We start from the raw sequence: 26,229 nt of genomic DNA on the forward strand, positions 1-26,229 counted from the left end.
ATTACTTTTTCTAAGGAGTAATAAGTAAAGTAAACATATTACTCTCCTAAGTAATATTGCCCAACACTAGTGTAAAGTCAAATTAGAGGTAAGATGTAATTAGCCTCCTTAATTAAACAACTCTATGTTGTCACAGCAGGATCACGGCTTTTAAAATATCACAAATTATTTCAAAATATTCTAAAAGCTATCCTGAAGACAAATTGAGGCATTTGAATTTGACCAAAAGCACTTTAATGCAAAAGACCTTCATCCAAATTGAGCCTCATCAAAGCTATTATGACATCAAAAACTGGTAATACATTTGAACGGTTAAAGTGTGTCCATGATGAGTATATGGAAAACTGCATGCAAACAATCAATGTTTTGTTCTGTGGGTTGTTTCCATGAATGAAACCAAGTTAGCATGATAGGATAATTCTATTGCTCAGACTCAGGTTAATTGTCATCACTGAAATGCCTTCAGAGACTATATTTCTTATCTGTCAAACTAAATAAAAACATTAACATTCTGAAAAAGGTATTTTAGATTATTAAAAGAGCCAGATAGTCGAAAACAATCCCAACATCCTGCAGCCTATTATTTCAATATCTAAAATGATATCCTACACTGCAGATAGCCCCTGATTTCAGTCCGTTTCTGTAGTAGGCCTACTTTAAAGGGCCTGCTGCTATGAGATTTTCCAAATGGAATCCTATACTTAAAAACAATGATTAGTTTATAATATTGACTACATAGAATAGGCTATAAATTCGCTCTGATATAAATTGAGCAGCTGAGCGGTACGTGTTGCACAAGTGTTGCACATGTGCATACAATGAGACAAGCACATCCTCAATAGGCTATATGTCACTGGTATTTTTTAATTTAAAGTAGACTAGTCTTGAGATAGCAGTTCAAATCGTTGCCTAAATAAACTGTAGTAAACAATTATTAATTCCTTTTTAGACAACTCAACAGCACTTCGAGATGTAGGATATCATATGACTATCAAAACCATTACAATTTAATGTTATAAAATTCAACTCAGAATGCATAGAAGTAAGAAAAAAGTCAAACTTTTACCTTTCTCTGAGGCTGCTATTACACTTCAGACATCTGCTGTCGAAAGAAGATGGGCGTGATCACAAAAGTGGAATCCAACGGTGCGTGTAGCACAGCGGGTCGTGTTTGTTAACATGCAAGTCAGCTGATGAAGGCTATCCTTAGGCTAGGGTAAATTAGCACACACTTCTACTTTAGTAGCACTGTACCTACATGTTTTAATTTAAGATGCCTGCGTCACGTGTGAACATGATCGAGATTGCATTCCTTCTTTTCTATCAACTACCAGCCAAGTTTACACATTCTACTGTACATCAATGTGGTGTGATCGACCAGTAGGTGTCTCCAGGCTGCAGGTTCACACGTCAGTTATTTTAGCCTCCAGCAGTAACCTCGCCTCAGGCTTTCCACCTCACTCCAGCAGTGACACTATTTGACAAGAAGGAGTGCATGTTTACTGTATAGTGTAGCCCCTAGCTACAACATTCCCCAAAGGAAGGGCTTGAGAACAGAAGTATTAAAACAGTATAAGGATTTGTCACTAAATGTTTCGATGAATTGAGTATAAAGGACCCCATTTGGGAAACTCTAGGCTACTTTTCTGTGCTTTTTCTGCAAACTGATAATAAAGTAAGCCTAATCAATCAATCAATCAATAGCACCTGGCTTGATGGGGACATTTTATTTGTCTATTTAGGTCTCAGAGGAGGGCTGTGACTTCATCAGTAGAGGCACGTTTGGATTTATTTATTTGTTCTCTTTTCTTAATAATGGAAGAACAGTACGTCTTCTATTTCCAGTTAGTCTTTTCTATTATCTTTTATAATTGATCATGTCACAGTTCTCCTTTGAGACAGAATTTTGGCATTGCTAGGGAAGCCAACAAGCGACTCAATAAGGTTGTTGGTTCAATCCCTGGCACTTACTGGAGGGTGCATTCCAGTTCTATAAAAATAGAAGTCTGCAGACTGTAACTTTGTAAAGCTCCCAGTCAAGACTTTATTATAGATTAACATTTCAACACAGCTGAAGTTGGGAACTCACTAAATAGCCTATTATGTGTTAATTAAATAAAGTTTGCTTCTTTTTGGGGGTATTTTCATAAGAAAGCTATGGCTGATTTAATCGTGGCCCCATAATCAACCTACTTATGCGGATTATCTTGTGTCCATCCCCTTGTGGGAACCACACCTTAAAGTTACACAGACTTAAGGGACCTTGTTTTGTACAGTAGCCTATGACTCTTAGTCACACATTTAATTTGTTTACAAAGTGAAGCCTACAAAATATACGGACAGAGGGTGATTTTAGTGTAATTTAATTTAGTAGTAGACCTTGGCATATATATTTATATTGTAGCTGGCATATCAAATGCAGCTTTTAGTAACACTTTTGAAAACGTTCCTGTAGGCCTCCCAGTGGGAGGGAAACATCCTCACAATATAAGTACAATATGCTTTGCTGCTTTAGAAAACATTCTCACATGAGTTGCTTTGTACATTACTCATGATAAACATGAGAAGAGATAGTCCCGGATTTTAATACAAATAAAGAACAGGTGAAAAGGAAGTATGAGAAAAGATCATTTTAAACAATGAAGACTCAACTGTTGGGCAGAAAAGCTGTACTTGTAAGAGCACATGGCTATGCCTTCAAATAAATCTCGGAGTATTGAATTGTCTTTATGGATGGCACATATACAGGTAGGTATACTGTCAATACACAAAGTATGAAAATAATAATTTAACACTAAATTTGTACTTATGGGAGATGGTTAAATTATCAAAGACCTACAATAGGAGCTATAATCTCATAGGAATTAGCTCACAAAGGTAAACAGCATCCAAGATTCAGGGTTAGAATGCAAGCATCTCATCTGGCATCTCTTATCTCGAACCACAACGGCAACACTAGCAATGCAAAGAAACACCGATATTAACATTCGCAGGTGAAACAAACAGACATTTGTGGAAGCTGCTCTTTATTTGAAAAAGAAAGAAAAGACCTCAGTCATTGTCTGCTACACATTCTAATTACATAAAGAAAAATATCTGCGTAAGACAAACGCAGAGTATATCCTGAATCAAACTTAGGTAGAGTCAAATTTGATTGAATTGCTTTCATATTTCATACATCTTTCACTTTGCTCTCATTGAACAGTCTGTTTTTTTTTATATACATAAGAGCACCGCTCAACAGTGCTCCACTCCACTCTGTTCCACTGGATCTTTATACAATTAATTTACATCTAAACTGTGACTTTTCTCCCTCAGAAACAGCCAGCAAACAGACTCCTTACTGTCCTCCCATCCCACTTCTGAGGAGCTGAGGAGGGACAGCTAATGTAGAAAGATGTGTGCAACATGAAGACAACTCGTTCACATTCAGAGTAAAGGCAGCCATGAATACGGTCAGTGAGTCAATGGCATGCCAAGCTTAAAGCAAAATGGAGCCCACCCCCAGTGTGATGCTTCAGAATCGTGGATGACGTGTTCTTTTCCAACTAGACAGAAAATTGTTCCATTGCAAAAACCCTAGGCACAGAATTGATTATATACTGTAGATAACTGACTCATACGCTAACCCCTGCACTTTAGGTAAAATGGAGTTTGTGAAATTTTTCATCTAGTAAAAATCGTTCTTAACACAAAACTTGGAGAATATTTAGTGCTCTATCATTCCGCTTATAGGTGTAATTTTTTTATATAATAGCTATTTTTTTTTAAACTCTACCTCTCAATAATACAGTCTGAGATCCATGTTTTAACGCTGAAGCACTCCCACAGGTGTTCAATGTACTGTAGATTTTACAATAAGCCCCTCCCCAATCTTAAACCAATAATCATAAATAAATACAAACACACAAGGAATGTCTACTGTAAACACGGTAAAAAAGACAAAAACTAAAACAGGTGTAAACGTCATTAGCATCACTACTTAGTGACAGTTAAATAACTGTAGGAAATGGATGGCCGATGATGGGGTTAAGAAAGGGAAGGACTCTCATCCCCCACCCCCTGCTTCCCCCTCCCCTCCCAGGAGAACATCAAGCCGTCACATCCAACCACAGTATTTCCAAATACATAATATCAAAGTTCCTCAGCACCCATAACTAACTTTTACAGATTATACTGTAAAATGGACGAGGAACCCTTATAGGGGTGGTTTGGGGGTTAGACAGCAGCATCACTCAACGTCTTGGACAAATTACAGAATAATGGGTGTGAGTTATCTTCCAAACGTCATTTGGACATGGTTACCATGGTTTCTGACAGTCATTGCACCATAATGTTCATGACATGTTTGCATTTGGTGTGTGTGTGTGTGTGTGTGTGTGTGTGTGTGTGTGTGTGTGTGTGTGTGTATGCGCACACGTGTGTGAGCATTTCTCTGAAGAGTTAAGACTGCAACAAGGACAACTCTTTGTTGCTAAGTGCTTCATCTTCTGAGAGACACTTCCTTCATATTACATGAACTGCATCTGTAAGGAGGCAACAGGCAACATATATGATCAGAAAAGCTTAACATAAACTGTTACATTCAAATGAGCGAAAATTGCAATAGCAAACAGAAAGCTGTGATAATGATCTATGATTGATTTAATATTTTTGAGAGAGGATCCAACATCCCGATGAACACCTACAATCAGCTATAGTTGCCAGCTGGCTGAATATCGCCCATGGTTTTAGCAGTATGTGAAAAAACTATGACAAAACTGTCCGCAAAAAAAGAGCATCTACAATATATGGAGATCCGAGTCCTCATGCTAACCACCAAGTTCAGGCAATTACAATAGCAACATAACGCAAAATGATAGCATAGACTGAAAAACAAAAACAAAACATCATTTTATGAGATGAAGAGGACATGGCATGTTTGCATTATGGGAAAACGGAAGGTAAAAATGAAAAGCAGAAAAGGGGAGGGGATTTAGCATTGTGGGCTTGCGGCGCATGCAGGTGCAGCTGCAAGCAAAGAACATGCTGTACCTAAAGAGATGCTCTACAAGAAATCCTTGAGAGAGAGCTGTGCAAATGGGTCCTGTCCAGGAGCTCGCAGAGGACTCTGGCTGGAAGGACTAGAGGCTGCAGAGGGCTATTTCAGGGACATGGGAAGTAGGAGGGTTGGAGGATAAGTCAGAGACAGAGACTTTACAAAAAGAGTTGAGAAGAAGTGAGGAGATTAGTTTGGGAAATAGAATAATAAACAAATGATTGATGACAAAGGAGTTGTGTGGAGACTGGAGAAGATAGGGGAATCACAAGGAAAGGTGTTGACTGACAGAGAGGTAAGGGTCACGTGTAAAACTGTCGTCGTCACTGGGGGGTAGCCTGGGCAGCATTTCCTCTTGGGTTTATGATCCAGTCTGGAGCGGATGATATCGCTACGCCATGTTGTAGTATTGTTTTGTAGTCATCAGGCAGGAACCATCAATCTGGAACCTCCTTTTCCCTCGAACCGATTTTTCTCAATAAAAGCCACAGGCTACGAGAGCTTTTATTGTTATTCTTCCGGTTTTAGGGAAAGGAAGTTTCAGATGAAGGTTCCTGCCTGATGACTACAAAACAATACTACAATATGACGTATCATCCGCTCCAGACCGGTTCACACGGCAACTTTGAAACACAGACCAGGCTTTCCTCCGAGGTGGAAAGCCTGGTGCCTTGAGGTTACACTGGGGGAGTAGTACTACGTACAGTATATACACATTCAGCAGGGCTTAAAAAAATGCCCAACTATATGACACAATGTAATGGATACAAATACTGTAACCTCTCACTGCGACAAAGCACTGTTAAATAAATATTGTCATTATCACACACCTAAACACGGTGTTGCCCGACACTCACCTGAGCACTGGACACAGAGCCAAATGGGTTGGGTGGCCTCATCACTGGCTGGTTGTACATCATACCGGGTGGGTTCATCAGCCCCATGGAGCCCATCTGTGGAGGCTGGAGAGGAAAGTAAGAGGATTAATGAATGAATTAATACATTCAAGTGATACATCGTTTCTGTAAAATGCTGAATTTGTGGCCAAACGTCAGTAAGTGGCTAAAACTAATAGCAATCAATGCATTGCCAAGTAACCACGACGATAGTGCCACTGCATACGGACATATGGCCGTCATGCTACTGACCATGCCGTATCCCATCATGCCCGTTGGCGTGGTAGCAGGAAACGTCATTACTGAAGTCGGCTAGGACAACACAAATAGACTATTATGAATATATATAACAGTACAATTTTGTCTTCAACCATTAGAACAAAAACATTCACGGGTAAAGGATCAAAGTAACATAAACTAATTGAGGAACATTATGAGGAGGGTATTATTCTTTCACAGGAAGACAGCATGATTATTTTTGAGGTACAAGCCAAGGTTTGTGTGTATCACCATGGAGACAGGGTTCCAGGATGTAGAGGGACCTGTCTTGGGTTGCCAGCCGGTTCCCCCAGTCATCCTCTTCTCCCCGGGCTGACTCCAGTGGATGTCACTATCATTTAAAACAGTTCATATTAGAGCCTGCTGCTAACTGCCTCTGAATGCCAAGCACAGTGCAGGGCAATGAAAACCCAGTGTCCACCATTCACTTACTTTTTTGCTGTGCCATTGCCAATGCCTAGATCTAAAAAAAGAAGAAAGGAGAGAGAAAAAGGAAACAAAATAAGTAAATTTGTACAGCAAATATTAAATGTCTGCAATTAGTCTTAGTTAAGTTTATATGAAGACTTTGCGATTCACTATTATTGAACACAATTTTTTAATGTTTGAAACTTTCCTCCTACACTGACAGGCCAAAATAAGAATGCCAGGTTTAAAGACCTAGTGAAATGAAAAATCACACTTTTAGACCATAATATCCGTGGGCATTCCCAACAATGGATGCCAAACCAATGGGAAATGTGTGTGTTTTTTGCACTCTGAGCCCCCCACCACACGTATAAACAGTCTTTTTGGCCAAAAGGGGATTTTGTTTCCCTTTTAGTTTTACTTTTAGTTACTCCACTGTGCCTTCTACCGATATTGCCCAGAGAATTGCCTCAGAGAATATTTTTCCTCCGGTGAAAAGAAATCCCTTTCTGGCCAAAAAGTAACGTTTATACGTGTGGTGGGGGGCTCAGAGTGCGTCCACTAAGGAAAGTAGGCTTTCTAATGACACAACCCACCTTTGTTTTGGTGAGTAGCAAAAACTTAAATTTTACGCTAAAGAGGAGAGGCTGGTCTGATTTCAATTTGAGTTTTAAAACCAAAAGTCGCATAGCCTTATACTGCAGGGCAGAATCGTAGAAGCAGTAGAAGGCTATGGACCAGAGCTACATGACATCCAGACAGTGTCAACTTGTTTTAAACTTAATCATCACCATAAAATATGTATCTGAAAATATTATAGGTTAGAAATAAGCCATGAGCTTTGCTGTCACTTTGTAAACAAACACTCTGCATGTGCGTGCATGCTTCGTGCATGAGATGGAGCTATTTCCCATAGCCTGGAGGGATGCTACGTTCTGATTGGTTCAAAAACACACAGCTTGACTTTTCAGTGAAACTACAAAATACATTTTCATCCACTTTAAAGTGGATAAGTCTATTTGAATAATGAAAAGTATTAAGAGCTTGTGACTAAATAATAATTAATTGGATCCACTGGAACAGAACAAGATACAAGGTTTCCACCCGACAGAGACAATATGCTGTCTGCTTCGACAGTATTTCCTCAAAAAACGAATTTAAACGTAGTTGCATAGCATGACAACACAGCATGATACTCACTGCCCACTAGGTTAGCCAGGGAGGAGTCAAGGTCATCCGACACTAGCTTCTCTGGCTGCAGATTAGAGGCCATCCCCTGGTTAAAGCCAGCCATTGTGGGTTTTAAAATATCTGGCAAGACAAACAAACCTTTGAGTACCAAAATAAAATAAATATAAAACCTGAATTCAATTCAGCCATGGGTTAACCACTTAAGCCCTGTTTAAAATAAATGAATACAATTAGAAAATAGTCGATATGCTATTTCTTTGTGCTATTTCCCCTCCCACCTATGTTAACCTAGAATGATATTCCAAAAATGGGGATGCCGGGATTAATGTGGCTAACAATATTTGTTATGTATTTTGTCCTTGAAGTCCTTCCATTTATTTAGCAGGTGCCTCATTTGCTGTCTCATTGTTTTAGCTTTGTACAGAAAAATGAAAATGTTCATGAGCAATTGCTTTGCTTAAAGTCATTTCCAGTATGTGAAAAATATACCAGTGAAAGATTATATAAAAATAACTTAACTGACAAAGTCACACAGTATGACTTTAAAACTGTGAAAAATGAAATACTGCTTGTCCTCACCATCTGAATTGTTACTGGCCGTGCCTTTGGTTCCAAATACGGATTCAAAGTCCACTTGGAGTCCTCCTGCTGTCTGCTGTGGAGTAGCCTGTCCCGTCGAGTATCCTTTTGAAAGAGATTGAAGGAGACAGTTCAAAACATGTGGAGCTGAAGAGATGCAGGTGGCAAAATAACTCAAGGTAAATGTAGGGTTTGTTTTTGGATTAAGTGTTTAGCTAGATGAGACAGCACAGTGCCTGCTATTGCACTGGTACCAGATTAGACCGGGTTAACGGTGCCGGAGATTAGCTGTACACAGACGGACGGACTCACACACACATGGACGAGTGCAAAACATACTCTCTCCCCATGACTTCGGCCTGGTGGTAACAAATATAGAAGTGGTACTTGAAATGTACTACTGAATGTGTACACTAGAGGGAGCCTTAAGTATTCTACCCAAGGTTAAAAGCTATATTAAATCTCATGACTGAAAACAATTAGCACAATATGTAGAATTGTGTTTTCTTCATATTTCCAGTAGAAGAAATCGCAGATCGAGGCTTTAACATGTGCTTTTTATTTTAAGATGCTTCTGAACATGCATTCTATAGCTAGTTTGACCAATTCAAACCATCTAATCCAATAGTGCTATACTTAAATTACTGTTTCATCTTAAAATAAATAACTAATAGCCGATCTACAAGCTATCAATTGTAATAGGCTATTTCCGGCATATTTTTAACATGATCCCATTTGATTCCCTTTGTGGAATGTAAAATGACTGAAATCAGTGGTGGCGACTGAGAACTTGAATCCATGACTGTACCTCTGAATAGACCTGCTACAGAGGGTTCAGTAGGAAAGGGAGCCTGGTGTGGGAGATGCTGGGCAATGGACACTGGACCACAGAAGGAGTCTGACACGCAGACACCAAGAGGAAGGCAGAGAGAGAAGCAGACCAAAGGAAAGGCCAAATGTCAAGGCACGGCCAGAGACAAGCGTGAAAGACAGAAATAATAGCAATGAAGCAGGAAGGAAACGTCTAACATACAATTCCATAAACCAACTGCATAAAACATGAATAGATTTAAGTAAAATATTGTAAAATAGGGTTGTAATGACCATATAGAATGGGGCTCAGGAAGGATAGACATTATACATCAACATTATGTACCCTATACAACTGTATAGTAACTATACACCCCACAAGCTGTATGCCCCCTTGATATTGCATAGGATCAGGTGTCTATGTTTGCCAGGGGGGCACAGGAAACATAGGCTGAGATGGTGCACCATCCAAGTACCTGAGATGGAGTGCTCTATCCGCACTGTGCGTTTGTAATTGGTCGAAACGGATGAGTTTGGGTCAATAAACGGATTGTATCGATCTGGAGGATCAAACATAGTATTGGTGAAAGGGAAAAACAGATTTCAACTTATAGTAATATCTTATAGTAATAATCTTTCTAAGCAACAAAGCACCATATTATCACTATATGATAAGAAGAGAACTGTAATGCGGATGATTGTATAGCTTCTGCATAAGTGAAAGGGAATGGGTAGGCTTCTACAGTATATTGGGAGTTGAGGGGGGGTGTTATGGGGCTAAAACATTTGAATAATTTCAAGTTAATGAATTTACAGCAATGGAGTATAATATAGAGATCGACAATGAAAGGTTGACGAATAAGACTTCTGCTAACACCACATACCTAATTAAACAACCTATTAAACAATTAACTAAGCAGGCATGACAGACGCAGACAAGTGTTATGAGAGAAAGAGAGAGAGAAAGAGAAAGAGAAAGAGAGAGAGAGAGAGAGAGAGAGAGAGAGAGAGAGAGAGAGAGAGAATACAAGAGATACAAAATGGGTCATTATTACCACCAAACATTTCATGACCAGACGTCCTAGAGGAAAAGCTAACACCATCTGAAGACACGACGGGTAAGTGAGCGGCTTCGACAACAAGTTTTGAGAGGAAAGGGTTAAGGTTTGGCATGGAATCATCTCCAGCTTCAGTAGAGGTGAAAGGATCTAGGCAGGCAGAAGGAAAGAAAAGAAAATGGTAGAAGAACAAGTGAACGTCAGTTAGATGACGACAAGAGAGGGAGAGCATGCAGAACAGGTCGTGAACATCCTGTGACATGGGCATCGACTACAGTCCGAGGCCCTGGTGGTCAGTAGTGGTTGGCTGTGGCCTTAGAGCAGCGATTAGCCATAGGACCACAAGATGACCCTCTCCACATGTCAGTATTTTCGAAACGAATGCAATTCTGCAATCTTATATAGGAAATAATGGCAAATAATCTATGTAATATTATACATTTTAATAATCATAATAGTTATAATTAAATCATGTAACATTGAATTGAGTGGGATTTTAAATTTGGATTGGTTTAGACAGTCTGGAGGGACGCTCTTGGTGTAATTGGCTAGCTGGTTGTCAGGAAGGCAAACTGGACGGAACATCATTAATGACGACTTAAGTTTGTTTAAAATTTTAACATTGATGTAAGGTAATTAATGTTAACATTTAGCATGATATATGAAATATGAGGGTATAGGACATACGTTTCAACTCAAATGTTCTGCATATTATTTACCATTTACTAGCCCTACTAAAGCAAATTTTGCTCTTAAAATTATGACATTTTATGTAAATGTTTTGCCATCATTTGGTTCCATAAGATTACATAAATGTATACTATTTACTTCTAATTGAAGAAAACAGTGAAATGCAGACAGGGTCCTCTCGTTGCAGCCGACAGTCCTATGGATAGATGTCTCTCATTGCTAGTCCAAGTCCACAGCCAAACCGTTCCCTGTGGCCATGAGGAGGCTCCTTACCTGCCCAGGCGGTTGCCACTGGAAGCCCAGTAGAGCCAGGCTGAATAGAAGGCTGGAAGGATGGCTGCAGGTCAAACAGGTCACTCTCCATCTTCAGAGCACTGCACAGATAAAAGCAGACATCCCCATTAAGGGCGGTTCACAACAAGCTAGATAGCTATAGCGACAATTATGTGAGCATCCACACTGGTGACCGCACTGCGCAGTCCAGATGTTTCAGAGGCAGAACAGTGAGAACACACATATGGAAAGAGAGGGGGGAAAGAGAGAGAGAGATTGAGATCTCGTCTCAGTGGTGCTGAAAGATGTATGCAATAGTATACTCGGATGCGATTCTAAATCATAAGGTGGCAGGCAAGATAAGTTGTACCTGAGGTAATGCCAGCTAGCCAACCTGATAACTTTAACTATTCATAATCGTCTCCTCATCTCCGTTAACAACAAAACGTTCTGATGGTGATTGAGACCGCACTGATTGCATCCCAAATGTCCTTCTAATCAATTTTGATTGGCTGCCAATCGTTCAATCCCTCTGAAGTGATCCAAAAACGATTAGCAACTAGCATTGCTATAGTTGTGGTGTGGACTCAACCACTTAAGTTAGAATTATTTTCAAAACAACATGTTTATAGTTACTGTTCTCGAGCTTCATGTGAACGATGCTTTAGTAGTGCAACATCATACATATTTGTATATAGGATTGCATTATTGGACCATAAAATGTGGTACAATAGTGTAATCCGAGGTACTCCAGCACAGCATAACAGTTAGCGAGCAGCTTGATCCAGCAGCGTAACAACAAGCTGTAGCCTATTTTGTCATGCTTGCGCTAATGAAACAAAACACTACATGGTATGGGATTATTGTTTCATGTTACATCAGAAGATGATGTAACCCAGGTAAAGTATGCAAGTAAACTCTGCATGTTTTGATGTCCAAATTCAATTTCAGAAAAAGACATGGGCCTAACCTTTTTTTGAATCATCCTATCCTTGTTGCTACTTGATGCCAGTCAACTGTCTTCCGTGTTTTGGTACGATGATGCGTGACCACGACCCCCGCCCCTCTCCCAAATCCCAACTATGCCGGGCCGCGAACATTTTGTGAACTGTCAGCTGGTCTGTGGTAATAAAAAGGTTGGGAACCCCTGCTCCAAAGAGTGATTATAGTCTAACAGGAGCAGAACGTCACAAATTCAATATAAAAATCCACTGAAATGCAAACTGTACCCATTGGAGCAGCTGGGTGTGGAGAACAGGTCAATGGCAGGTGCTGTGCTGATAGTGCCCCCTGTGGTGGACACTGGTGATGTATCCGTTGTAGCGAACGAAGGCCTCTTGGAGAGTTCCTTCAACCTCTGTTCCTAAGCAAGGAAGCAGTCCCGTTCAAACAAGAGATGCTACAAATAAAATCACATCCATCTTCAATTCTTTCACGGAGCATTGTGTACCTTCAGAGCTTTGAGGCGGGCCTGCTCTTCTTCAAGTGCTGCCTGTTTCTCCCTCTCGTCCACCTTGGTGAAAGACATTCCTGTGCTTGCCAGTGACGACACGGCATTAGATAGAGTACTGGCCCTGAGGGTAAAAACACACAGGAATGCACTCTGGATACTGTACTGTACATGGACCGTTACAAACCATTATCAAGAGATCAAATATCATCCGGCTCTATTGACAAACCTACCTGCTGGCAGCTGTAGAATCTTTCACCTTTTTGCCCTCTAACGAGGCCAAGTGCTGCTCCAGAGCTTCTAAAAGGCTACTGGGAGCCTGTAATGATAGAAGACATACAATCAGAACGTTGTTGATACACAGAAAATGTAGATAAGTATGTACATAGAGACCATCTAAGACAGTGGAGGGCAACTAGGCTTTCTATATAACACACAAAAGCAGACAGCAATGTGGCAGCTTGTACAGTACACAGCCAATTTATTTATCTGTGATTGGGAAGTCTCCATTCAATTCTAGAGTAACATAATATGGTACATCTTTTTTGTTGTTGTCCCCAATAGAATGGCAAACCCTTGAATCATCAGTTGCCCACCACTGATTAATAACTGCATTCCAACTGAAAAGATAACCCCTTGGATGACTGAGAATAACATCAGAGTGAAATGACACACCACGGCACTTTCAACCACCTGTATAGTGTTGAACTGACCAGATCTAAGCACGATTGGGCAGCCATATTAGATGAGCTACATTGGTGTATACCTCAGGTGACAAAATGAGCATAATTTACTAACTACATAATTTTCAACTGTTCATCACAATGTATAGACAGAGTCAGAAGCAGAGGCATGCAAAAGACAACACTAAAGCAAGTCACAGACACGGAAGTAGACTGAGATGATAGTACTTACACAAACTGTGAACTAAAGTGGAAAGATAAGGGAAAATACAGAATATAAAGGTGGTGGTAGTTAGTGATAGAGGTATCCTAACCGCAGTCCTTGGGGTGAAACAATTGTTTTATGTTTCCCCAGCACAATATGTGCACCTAATGAATACTAGTTACTACAGTTCTTGGTCAACATGTCAGTGGGCTGATATGCTGTGACTGGACTTTAACCATAGTCATACACTACTTGTATTACACACTTACAACATTTATCACCTTTATTTACTGTACAAAGTAAAAGAAGAAGAATACCTCTTTCGGAAACATGCATTAGAAAAAGACATCATGCAAAGTGTCTTATCTTATTTGTGCAGGGTGGAGTACTATGTATATTGTTGGACAGAGTGACAGATCTAATTTAAGAGGACTTAAGAGCTGAAGTGGAGAAGAACAACGTGAAAGGTAAATAAGGCAAAAGGACTGGGCAGTGTAAGAAAGAAAGAAAGAAAGAAAGATTTCTGATAAAAGTGTACTTTAAGTGTACTTGCTGGGATCCTTCTCAATCCCAGCTGTTGTGTAAGTGCTTACCTGAGATAGGTCTGGAATGTCTCCTCGATCAATCCCAACTTGCTGTAAGGCAAACATGGAAACCAACTCAACATTGATCAGCAATGCGTATGCCAGCCTACTAAGCCTACATAATGAGGATACAAAATAAAACATAAACACAAATTACCTCTGCTACTTTAAGAAATTCCGAGATCCGCGTCATTCGCGTGAGGAATTTCTTGTAGATGTCTAGTCCCTCTTTACACTGGATCTTCTTCATGTCGAAGTATTTTTCTAATGTGGGTTTGAAATAGATAACAGTCGATTTACCAAACTGAGAAAGTAAGCAAGCCTTGGAAAATACAATGATCAGATGAATTCCAAACATATTCTAAATACGCACATAATGTCTCTACTACATATTGCCACACGAATTGCCATTCTAGCTTTTGCTATGACGATAGTAAAGTAATAAATAATAATAAAAGGTTTTACCAAGAAGGTTAATAATGCCTTCATTATAGGCAGCAAAGAGCCGGATGGAATCTTTGAAGAGCAGCATGAAGGCAGCATTGATGACTCCATTCGTGAGCTCATTGGCATTGACCTGTAGGAAACAGTCACAACTTTAAATAAAGGCCCAGCATTCTCTTCCCATGAATAGGTACAGTATAGGTTGGCTAAAGGTGACCACACACACACACACACACACACACACACACACTTCACAATGGCGTTAGTGTAATGAGTCATCCTAGACGACTTTATGCATCCTTTATGCAAACTAGCATAAAGGGACATCCATCCACACCAAGAACATTAGGTCAAATCAGACCCGTACTGTACTGTACTGTACTGTACTGTACTGTACTGTACTGTACTGTACTGTACTGTACAAGCTCTCCTCCCTGGCCTCTGTGTGTGTGTGAGAGCGAGAGAGAGAGCGAGAGCGAGAGCGAGAGCGAGAGAGAGATGCTGCGCAACAGTGCCATCTAGTGGTATTGATGTGATTGATTGATGTGGTACCATTAGGAGAGAATATTTAACAGGCAAACAGTCTAACAATCTCAATAACAATTCTTATACATTCTCTAGTATAGAGTAGACTTCTTGTAAATTAAGTAATGCCGATGTCTGACAATAATGTAACTCTTGAGAGTGTAAAATGAAACCAAATGGACCCATAAGGGTCCATTTGGTTTCATTTTATGGTTTCATTTTACGCTCTCAAGAGTTGAAGATCTAATAAGGGTCCATCTGGTTACAAACTCTACATAATTTGGCTGGGGACCACCTGGAACCCCCTCAAGGACCACTGGTGGTCTCCGGACCACTGGTTGAAAACCACTGCTTTAATGGAATATTTGAACGTACAGTAATGTTTGGAAATTTTTAAAGCCCTACTAGTGCTCACACACGCACCGGCCGAGATTTATTTTGATGTAGAGTTTGTAAAACAGTTTGTAGAGATCACCTCAATTTAGCTTATTCACGTGGTTCCCATTTTTCTCTCTCTTAATATGATCAAAGCCTCTTACTTTTGAGTAAGACGATCCAAAATGACAACAGTCTGCACTCTGCACACCCCACACAAGAACAGCACCTATGGGTGGCTTCACCTTAAACTCACATTGAAATCGAGGAGGGCATCCATCTGGTTCTGAATAATAGGGATCGTCTTCAGAAGCTTTTCTGTATTCATGGTTCTCATCACACCATCCACCCTGTACGGACACATGGGGTGTCAGAGTGGAGGAATTAATGGGAGAAAGATAATGACACAGAAAGACTTCTTTCTTTTCCCTTCATTGCTTTCACATTGTGCTCTTGAAATGATTAAAATACATACTGTATACCATACTGTATATCACATTTTATAAGCAACTATTTTCCTAGGGCTGACTGATGTTTTAGCTTCACAAAGAAATGAGTGAGTGTAATAACTAATTTCAATCAAAATCTGGATTACAGTTCAGTATGTTCAGCATTAAGGTTTATATCCTTACCCTCGCTTTACTTTAGTGAAGTCAAAGGCAACCTGTCTGTATGAAACAGCTTTCTCATTCAGATATCGACTATACCTCCGGATAAATGTGGACATGTCATACCCTAGAAAAGAAAGAGTAGTCACATAACCTTAAAGTATAACAATCAACAATTTACTTTGTTTCATAAATGATGTTCACCCTAAAAAGGTGCACGAATATAACACAAATTAGAATAGAAATGAATGAGTCAATAATATCATCATATTTTACCTTGCAACCCACTTTTGTCTAAAAAGTTGCTGAGGTTGAATAGCGTATTCCTTGAAGCCAAGTACTGCACAAACCGCTGTAGTAAAGAAAATACATATGCAATACAAGTCACTCTGAGGTGATTATAATATTATTAACGTAAAGGTATGTACATCGATTATTGTGTAATCTCATCATATGCTCCATATTAGAGCAGCTCACCTCATTGCCATAGACCATTAGGTGATGTGTGGTGATAAGAGACTTAAAAACCACCACCCAACTGGTGTTGGTGGTCCTCTCAAACAGCGAGTCAGCCAGCTGCGGAATGTTCACGTTCATCTCATTGGTGCAATGGATTAAATCTGAGGGGAAACAGAATGGGCAGTGTTACAGTATGTGAATTGAGCCAGCTTGATCTACAGGTTGTTTTAACTAGCACATTAGTAGCAAACTGGTGCAGCAATTTAGCATTGGCGCAAATTGGTCAAAAACTAAATTTGCCAGTTTGTTTAACTGGATACGGAAAACAAACTTACAAAATTAGATCCAATAACGAATAATAAAGAAAACCTATCCATGAGGAAACTGTAAAGCTGTATAGCATAATTTTATGTGGGGAATATGAAGTTAACAGTAGTGCTCTGGCAGGCACACTGCCATGTGTGGGCGTACAACTATAGACACTAACTAAACCCAGAGAAATGACAACAGATCTCTCTGTGGGAGAAACTTCACAATCACATGTACCCTTAAGCTAGACACCTAATCATCACCTGAAAAACGATAATATGCTAAATAATTTGCACTAATCTTGCTAGTCTGATAGTGATATCACTTGACTATTATTCATATTATAAAATATTCATTCATTTAAGCTAGGTCTGTGGTTAACTCCAATAGTCTATACTAAGAACACACTGCTTAGCTTTGCCACAGTGAATTCAAATTAGCATTTTCATCAATATTAAACCATACATACATCTGTGGTGGACGTGTGATTTAATTTTACAGATTCATATTTGCAACATGGTTATTAACAACAATAACCAAACAACACATTGAACAGTTTAGAGGCTGTAGATATAACTACAGCTGTTTCTCATTGTCATTATTGGATGGCCCAAATGCTGGAAAGTGGCAACCCTACTTACAGTATTTTAAATGTTATATTTTAAACACATTCAAACATGATTTACTGTAAGTGGTAGCTAATATAGTTATCTGAAAGGATATTTTTGACCCTAGGAGAAAAAAAATGGACGATCGTGATAGGCTTGGTATCATCAAATAAAATGGATTTGTCATTAAATTCTAGTAATTGGAAAATATAGACCATTGCAGTGAAATTAGTTTAATTCAACTGCAAAAAAGCAAACAGAATTTGCCTGCATCGTGGTCATGTTCAGTTTGGATTTTCTAATTATTGACAACATGTTGTCAATGTTGACCATAAAGTGAATAAGCTATTGTTTTTTGTTATGTGCACTGATGGAAATCCGGACATCTTTCAATGATTGCCAATATGATTGTGTTCAAGCTTTTTTCCTAGCCTAGCCTAGATCAGCGAGAAACTTTCATTTCCTAATGCACAACAGCATCAGGTTCGTCAAATTAGCTGATTACCGCTATGACTCAAACCTTAAAGGACACTTCAGCCACTGTACTAAACTTTATATATTTGTCGTTCTGACCTCACCAGTCACCATGCTGAAAAAAAATAGTGAAATGATCCAGTTAAGGTATGAGACCTTATCCATCCACATCTGTTCATGGACAGCATCACACAGACACCGCACCGAACCATCGTCTAAGAGTTTGCAATGTAAATTAAGAATAATATACAGTACAATTTCAGCTGGAGCAGAATGTAAAACCACTGTAGGAGGAAATTGGTCAGGTTGTGTCTGTCTCCGTTTCAGATCATGGCTGTTACGCTGTAGACTGGCATGTGGTACGGCATTAACATTACCCAACAATACTGTTACTCCGTAGACTGGCATTCATGGTACGGCATTAACATTACCCAACAATACCACGTATGTTTTGTATCAGTTCACGATCCTCTTCATATACAGCTGCATGACGGAACTCGTAATGTGTGCATATGTTCATCCTGGTGCTGTCGAGTGATGCCAGTCAGAGCAGCCTGGCCATGGGTGCAAGTACTCCTGCCATTCAGAGCAGTGATCAGACTGACAGTGTAATTTGGCCTGCCTTTGTGCCCTATATTTGACTGCTTTCAAAGGAGGGGGTTTTCTAAGTAGGACAGGATAACCTTCCAGAGAAGCAGCAGTTAGCATGGCTGGCTGAATTACTCTGAGAAGATAGTGAGATGAAATGAGAGGAAGATGGGAAACATGGGGGAGGGGTAACAACTAGTGCCATGTTGTAAGTTATAGCCTCCTAAATATTCACTTCAGCTCGGGTTGCAAGTTGTAAACTCAGATGTATTAATTGCACACAACTGTATCATTCCTGTCCATGACAGGTACAGTAGAAGGTGACATAAAAGTTGCAGATTTACATACTGTACATAAGTGCTGTCTGAGTGAACAACTGTCACTGAAAGATGCTCTATATAGTCAACATTACAATACTATAAGCACTATTATTATACATATACAACACTGTGTGTTAAAGTGAAGGAAAAAAACATTTTCTATTGAACATAAATTAGGCTTAATAGCCTGCTGTTCTGAGTTTATGACAGTGACCCCCAGGAAACCTCCTTTATGTATTGCAGACTGTGTGGACAAGCAGTAGTCGAATTGGGTTGTAGACTTCAGTTTTCTTAGAGAACAGGTGAGTCTCAGTCACACTGGAGGAGGGTTGGCTGGGTTTGAAAGGAGGGGGTTACGTTCATGTAACTTTGAAATCTAGGCCTTATGGACTTCCACACTGCCAAGTGTCAAGTCCTGTAGAATAATTATGTGGACGACCCAACAGGTGTGAGACTACAGGCTAGCAGCTCAGCTGCACATAGGTCAAAACATTCACCTAAAGTGACCATCAATGAAAAAACGTCCTATCTGCAATTAACATTGTTTCTTCCACAAGACAATGTATAATTATGCTGTTATAGTCTATGTTAATATTTTGCTGTAGGTTAATGTATTGTTTTGGATTGAAGATATTTGACATGGTTGGAGATCACATTAACAGTATAAAGAATTTAGCAGTGTTATGGTGAGTGGTATTCAGTGTTGAATATCTAAGTGCTGTAACCAGGAAGAGTCTTTCTGACTACAATGACAGTAAAAGTGGTATAGTGTATTTATAGTAGCCTGGTTGCCTTGAGTAGAGGAAGACATCCTTGTGATATGATAGCATAGACAGGGCACTCTGCTAATTCAGACAGGTTCCTGCTGCCAATATTGCTCAAAACTAATAGAACAATATTACAGTATCTACTGGCTACATTATTCTAGATTCATGCTTAAAATCCATCATATCTGTATCTGCTTATGTCAAGTGTCTGACATTTGGCTACACCTGACTGGCTGCAGGTGTATAATGGGATGCGTGTATACACTACTGAGCAATGGAATTACAAGCATTCATGTAACTTTGAAATCTAGGCCTGTATATGGACAGACTTGGCTACTCTGCTTAGCGTCCAAATTGGGTTACCGGTATTCGTTTACATATTGACTAAAAGGCCATCCTTAAGTAGTAGCCATGTAGCCTAGGATAGAAGTTCCAAGCAGGCTACAAGGGAGATAAAATACAAAATAAAAGACAATAAAGACAGCTGTGCTGTACGGAATGATCTAGCCAAAGCTAAGTAGGCTAGTTCGATAAGCATTGATTTGACTTACTAGAGTCTAAATGATATGATGCGTTGTTACGCTTGTAGGCTATAGGTCAAATTCTATGTACTATGTTATCCGTATTTATGTTGTTATGTGGCGTTAGGTCTGTGATTTACTGTACATACCGGTAGGCTATTTGACAGGGGCCAGCTAGCATAGCTTATCCTTAGGCTTTGAGGCCTTGCACCACTACCGCAACAACTCAGTGAATACTACATACATTGTATGTTGTATGATGACACATCATGTTATTTCTGAGAGATACTCACAATCCAAATGTTTCTTTTTCGGCCCCATGACTTCATGAGTAGTGGCCTTGCATACTGTTTTCGACACAGCGGATCCCGTTACACTGTGCTGGGCTGCAGTTATTCTGTCCGTAATGCTTTGCCCCGACATCTTCCTTTATTGATGCAACCAAGAGTCAGAAAATCCTCAATACTTCTTCAAAATTAATTGTAATTAAAATAAATAAATAAAATAAACAGGCCAAAAGAGGCCCCCTTCCAACCTTGTGGAAAATAAAAGGAAACCCTAGGCAATACAAAACAAGGACCAGGGGCGGGCGGAATAAAGAAAACCGATTTAAGAAAAATGGTAATGTAGACTTTCGCCACCTCGACTGCTCCTCCGTCAATTAAAAGTACGACTCTGATTTAATTAGATTTCATAAAGCTGTGGCAGTAGATGTGATGTGGTACAAGGTGGTCCACTGGCTGACTCATTCGCCCCGTGTCCCTGCCTATCTCTCATCCCGATCTCGCACACGGCACACTAGATCCCAGTGTCTCTGCTTGCTGCCTCCGAGTCCGTATCGCCAGTCGCCGCTACTGTGTGCTGCTGGGGGTTTAAAGGACTAGAAGCATTCAGGGAAATGGCGGGCCTGTTCTGTTCGCAGAAAGGTTAGTATATGGGTGACGTTCAGACCGTCAAAAGCAGATCTTCAATCACTGTATAATAATACTATAATATTATGTTTCTCTACAACTGACCAGGGCCATGGTGGAAAATGCACTACTTTAATATATTAAACAATAACATAATTATTGTCTTGGAACTGGATCAAGAGCTAAAGGAGGGAGTATGTTTAGGGATTAAATAAAGTTTGGCATTTATTTCATAGAATGTAAATTTATTTGCCAGTGTCAATTTCTTCTTAAACATAAATTAATGAAAATCAGTGTTGGCCACTGGCATTAACAAGTTACTATATATGCCAAAACAGTAATTTTATACCATAGGCCTATTACTTTTGTAATAAATAAATTAGCACATACATAACTCAAGATTTGTTGGCTACCGTTTGAAACATTTCCTTTAAAAGGTCAGAAATTGCTGCTCTCTGCCAGTCTCCGAGCTCTTTCTCCCCAGTTAACACACCTGCCTGCCATCATTTCATCAGTCTCCCAGATTCCCAGTATTTAAATGTCAGATCATTGAACACTTCTAGCCAGCCACATGTATTCAGTTAAAGTTTTTCCTGTATTCACTCTCCTCTCCTGTTCTCCAGATCTTTGATCTGTCTGCATTTGGGTCTGATCTGTCTGCATTTGGGTCTGCCAGTTCTTGGTATCGGTTGTGGCAGGGGCGAAGTCAAAGAAGGGTGAGTGTTGTAGGAGATTCTACATGTGTTTTGTGGATTTGGAGAAGGTATATGACCGGGTCCCCCGGGAGGTTCTGTGGGAGGTGCTGCGGGAGTATGGGGTGAGAGGGGGACCTTGTTGAGGGCCAACCAATCTCACTCTGTAGCCTATACCCAAAGCGAGAGTTGTGTCTGTGTCGGGAGTAAGTCGGATTAGTTTCCGGTCGACCTCCGCCAGGGCTGCGCATTGTCACCTATCCTGTTTGTGATTTTCATGGACAGGATCTCGAGGCGAAGTTGTGGCAGAGAGGGTATATGGCTCGTGAGCTAAGGGTTACTTCACTGCTTTTTGCAGATGATGCGGTCCTGATGGCACCATCGGTCCAAGACCTTCAGCTCTCACTGGACCGGTTCACATTCGAGTGTATGGTGGCTGAGATGAGGATCAGCATCTCCAAATCTGAAGCCATGGTTCTCAGCAGGAAACCGATGGATTGTGCATGCAGTCCAAGTAGGGAATGAGACATTACCCCATGGTGAAGGAGTTTAAGAATCTCGGGGTCTTGTTCACGAGTGAGGGGAGGATGGAGAAAGAGATCAGCCAGAGAATCGGAGCAGCAGGGGCGGTATTACAGTCACTGTACCGCACTGTTCTTCTTTCTTTCATGACCGAAAAAATAAGGTTGCGAATACAAACAGGCAAAATTAGTTTTCTTCGGGTGACTGGCATCTCCCTTTAGAGATAGGGCGATATGAGAAGTACAGTCACGTGAGAGAGACTCAGAGTACTAGTAGAGTCGCTGCTTCTTCACCTGGAAAGGAGCCAGCTTAGGTGTTTCAGGCATCTGGTTAGGATGCCTCGCGAGCATTTCCCTAGGGAGGTACTCGAGGCACTAGTGTTATCCACGACCATCGTGGTGCTGTCCAAGATGATAATAGTGGAAGGAGTCTCAGGACTGTTGTCATTACCTATGAACAGGCATTGCGAACTGTGCATAGAGCCAACTACTAACCAACTGGTATAACGTTTGGTCTAACATTTGCTGTTAGTGTTAAGTGCTTTTGTTTGCTGTTAAGAGCTTATGTTTGGAGTCATCTGTATCTGGGATCAATAGAGACCAGATACAGCAACTGATCCTCTTTCTTGTGTGACCCAAACACTAACAGTCAGCCACAAGTCCTTCCTTAGCAGCCCCATGCAGGTTGGTGTTCATTGGCATGACTTGGAATTATCCACTAATACACCAGTTGGGTGTAGCAAACATAACATATTCTCATTATGGTCAGATAACTTAATTGTTTATAAAAGAATGCTCCTTATTTATTTTTTGTTTCTATATAACTTTCAACCCACATAACGCTGATTCAAAACCTGCTGATATTTTCATGCACGTTGTGTTCCTTCCTCTAAATATTTATTTTACTGCTGTGTTCTATATAAATTAGCAAGAGAGCACTGGTCAGGTCTCGCCACTTTCTGTGGGCACTGAGCACACGGGACCGAGGCTAGGGCACACGAGGAGATGTAGCAGAACCTCCTGTGTGGGCTTTATCTCATCTTGCAAGCCTCATGGTAATCACCTGTACAGTCAGAACGTCTCTCTCCTACCAGAAGCGGAGCTTAGCTGTATGTCTGGCCTCTGATGTCACACACCCAGTCCTGACATTTGTCAAACTGAGCTCCAGACCACCTCAACTGCATTCAAGTCTTTCAGGCTCTATGTTAACAGGTGGAAGTTATATTCGGATCAGCATAAAGCAAATTGTTCAAGTCTTTCTCAAGGGCCAGGCTATATGTTTTCTGATATTTTGATCAATGCTGTATCTTCCACTTTAAGCCCCATTGACCGGAGTGTATAGTTCCCTGCAGTGTAATTCGTCCTCTGTTGGGAGGCGGGTATGACCTCTCCATTAATGAACAACTCATACATAATTAAGCATTATCTAACTTTCCTGTTTAAAACGGTAATTTTCCTATTAAGTAGATCAAATTTAATCTTGCTCACTAGGTTTTATGTAGGACTATCCAGGGTTTGTTTTTACAGTATTTGTAACTGTATAATTACAGATATAAGCATGTAATTTAGTATGTAAGTATGCAATTTATTATTAAAATAACTAAAAATAATTGTGCACTGCAAGGGATGAAATTTGAGAGAAAAGAGCATAAACACATATTTTGTTAAGGAAAAATACTGGTCTGTCCGTTTGTGTTTGTTTGTCTGTCTGTATACAGTCAGACATTAGAGCTAAAAGGATAACATACCGTATCAGACACTGCAGGACCATGAAACCTTGCACACACCCCAGTAGGCCAAGGAAGAACCTCGACCCGCATTTTTTCAAATTGGCGCATAGTGCCGATGTACCAGGACACAGCTCTGTGAATAAGTCCCAGTTTTCATTTCCCATAGCTTTGTTTGATTGGCTCAGCAGCAAATTTCAACTGGAGACGAGTGTTGGGCAATATAACAAGTTACTTTTAATATATTACTGTAATATTATTATTGTACCCAGTAACGAGTAGTGTAAAATATTACTTGACCAGAAAATACTTTTTTTTAATGTAATATATAACATATTACTCTTGATTCCAAGTAATAATAACTAATAAGTAATATAATATGACTTTTTGAAGGAGTAATATGCAAGTAACATTACTCTTAATATTGCCCAACACCGTTGGAGACACATGTGAAGGTGTCATGTATGTTTCCAGTTCAAATCTGCTGCTGAGCAAATCAAACAAAGCTATGGCAAAATGAACAAGAACAGGAAACGGGAATTTAAAAAATGGGACCACGGTTATGCACAGAGCCAGATTGCCTTCTCTTTGTGGACACTGGACAGGCCCCCTGGGGCTGAATTTCATGGAGGCCATGGCCATCATTGCCCCTCAGTTTGGCCTATCAAATGATATGCCTTGAGGCCACAGTGGCCTTGATGCCCCGCCCACACTGCCTCAGTCAGCGCCTATTTCCTGTATGGCTTTTAGACACTCTTTATTTATTTATTTCTATTCTGATCCCCCTGACTCCCCATACCCCATCTTCCAGTCCAGTTACTCAGATTAGTCCAGGGCTAAGTTTTGACCCTGGAGTTGTTTGTACAAGTATATTGGTAAATTGTATGTTCCAGTTCCACAGTATATTTTGTGATTTTTTTTAAAATATATATATTCAGTGATTTCACTTAATTCAAATATCACTTATTTTTGTTTTTTGTTGTGATAATATTTTATAAATGTTAAATAGCTCTATATTCTGATTGTAATCATTTGGTAAGATTTGCAGAAATTTGCAAAGAAAAAGTATTTATTTATTAAAGAGCTAGAGAGATTGGGAGACCCCCGCCTAGACAAACACTCTATCTATACTATTACAATATAGATATAGATTAATATATGTTTGAACAACAACAAGTATTTAACCAAAAAATATCACTTACACTATCTTTAAATTTCATACAATAAAATATATATTTTTTATTTGACCAACCAACATTGAACCCAGATTTGTTTTGGATGTGTGGATGTTGTACCGTATGTTAAATTGTTAGGCTGTTCACAAAGAAAGTTTTTGTTTTAGGAAAATTCATAGAGATTGCATGGCAGTTACGTTGGAGAACGAAGTATCCATAACTGTTTATGTATTTTGTTTGTGGTATCTTGGTGTATGTACATTTTGTGAGTGTCTTGTAAGCCTATACGTGCGGGCTGGGCATCTTATGATGCAAGGCAGTTTAATAAAAAACTCTATCTATCTATGTATCTTTACAACACCGAGCTGGTCATGCCCATAAAGAGACAAAATTCTAGGCCTGAGCCTGGAATTGAAGTTCATAATTGAAGTTCATGGCAACATCTGCTGCACCTATTCCATGTCATGTACTAAGACACTGACAGCACATGGGGGCAGCACTGTGCCATAACACTATCAAGCTCTTCTACTGTAAAATGGAATTCACAGTATACAACATAAAATAATCTAATCTATATAATTTTAAATTTTATCAGTTATAGTCTTAGATGTGATCAAATGTTGTGTAGAAACGTACTGTTACAGTGCATCACAATACATCACCATGAGTATGATTAATTAAGGCCATTAAATAATAAAAGATAATTTGTTGCAGACTTCCCCCCTGCAAATACAGATACTCATCAACATTTACCCATCGTTCATAGCTTTCATGTGCAGTTAAAAATGTCAAGAAAGTAAAAAACTGAGTTTATTTTTAGTTATATTCTCAACAAGGTCACTCATGTTATTGAAAAGGCACATGCCTTTGTGTCACGTACTATACCGTATTCTTTATAAAGTGTAAGGTTACACACAAACACTAAGTCATGCCATTGTTTTCTCTTCTCACCTGGGAATTTTAGCAGGTTTCTTACAAAACAATAGGCTGCATCAACAAACCTCAGCAAACATTTTAGTTTTTACAGTGCAATAGAAACATGCCTTCTTCTGAATGTGAAA

General features: G+C 39.7%; 1 protein-coding gene across 8 annotated transcripts; it reads right to left on the minus strand.

Annotated features, from left to right (window-relative positions):
- Positions 1–3,009: 3,009 nt before the first annotated feature.
- picalmb (phosphatidylinositol binding clathrin assembly protein b) lies at positions 3,010–20,984 on the minus strand. 8 transcript variants are annotated; one of them, XM_080771970.1, is made up of 23 exons: positions 20,436–20,984; positions 16,574–16,716; positions 16,373–16,448; positions 16,121–16,223; positions 15,745–15,838; positions 14,610–14,721; positions 14,302–14,408; positions 14,154–14,195; positions 12,906–12,991; positions 12,673–12,796; positions 12,452–12,579; positions 11,223–11,323; positions 10,257–10,409; positions 9,678–9,761; positions 9,200–9,289; positions 8,392–8,496; positions 7,822–7,932; positions 6,646–6,676; positions 6,445–6,544; positions 6,187–6,246; positions 5,896–6,000; positions 5,035–5,140; positions 3,010–4,526 (listed from the first exon to the last, which is right to left on the minus strand). In XM_080771970.1, the coding sequence occupies exons 1-22, from the start codon at positions 20,563–20,565 to the stop codon at positions 5,048–5,050; spliced, it is 2,178 nt and encodes a 725-aa protein (XP_080628096.1). In that variant the 5' UTR covers positions 20,566–20,984; the 3' UTR covers positions 3,010–4,526; positions 5,035–5,047. The 8 variants fall into 8 exon arrangements, with proteins under 8 accessions (XP_080628096.1, XP_080628095.1, XP_080628099.1 ...); XM_080771969.1 differs by having other exon boundaries at positions 12,452–12,585; XM_080771973.1 differs by lacking the exon at positions 9,678–9,761 and having other exon boundaries at positions 12,452–12,585.
- Between the last annotated feature and the right edge of the window lie 5,245 nt (positions 20,985–26,229).

Source organism: Protomyctophum bolini (assembly GCF_963924005.1).
Source record: "Protomyctophum bolini genome assembly, chromosome: 9".
In the NCBI taxonomy this organism is placed as follows: domain Eukaryota; kingdom Metazoa; phylum Chordata; class Actinopteri; order Myctophiformes; family Myctophidae; genus Protomyctophum; species Protomyctophum bolini.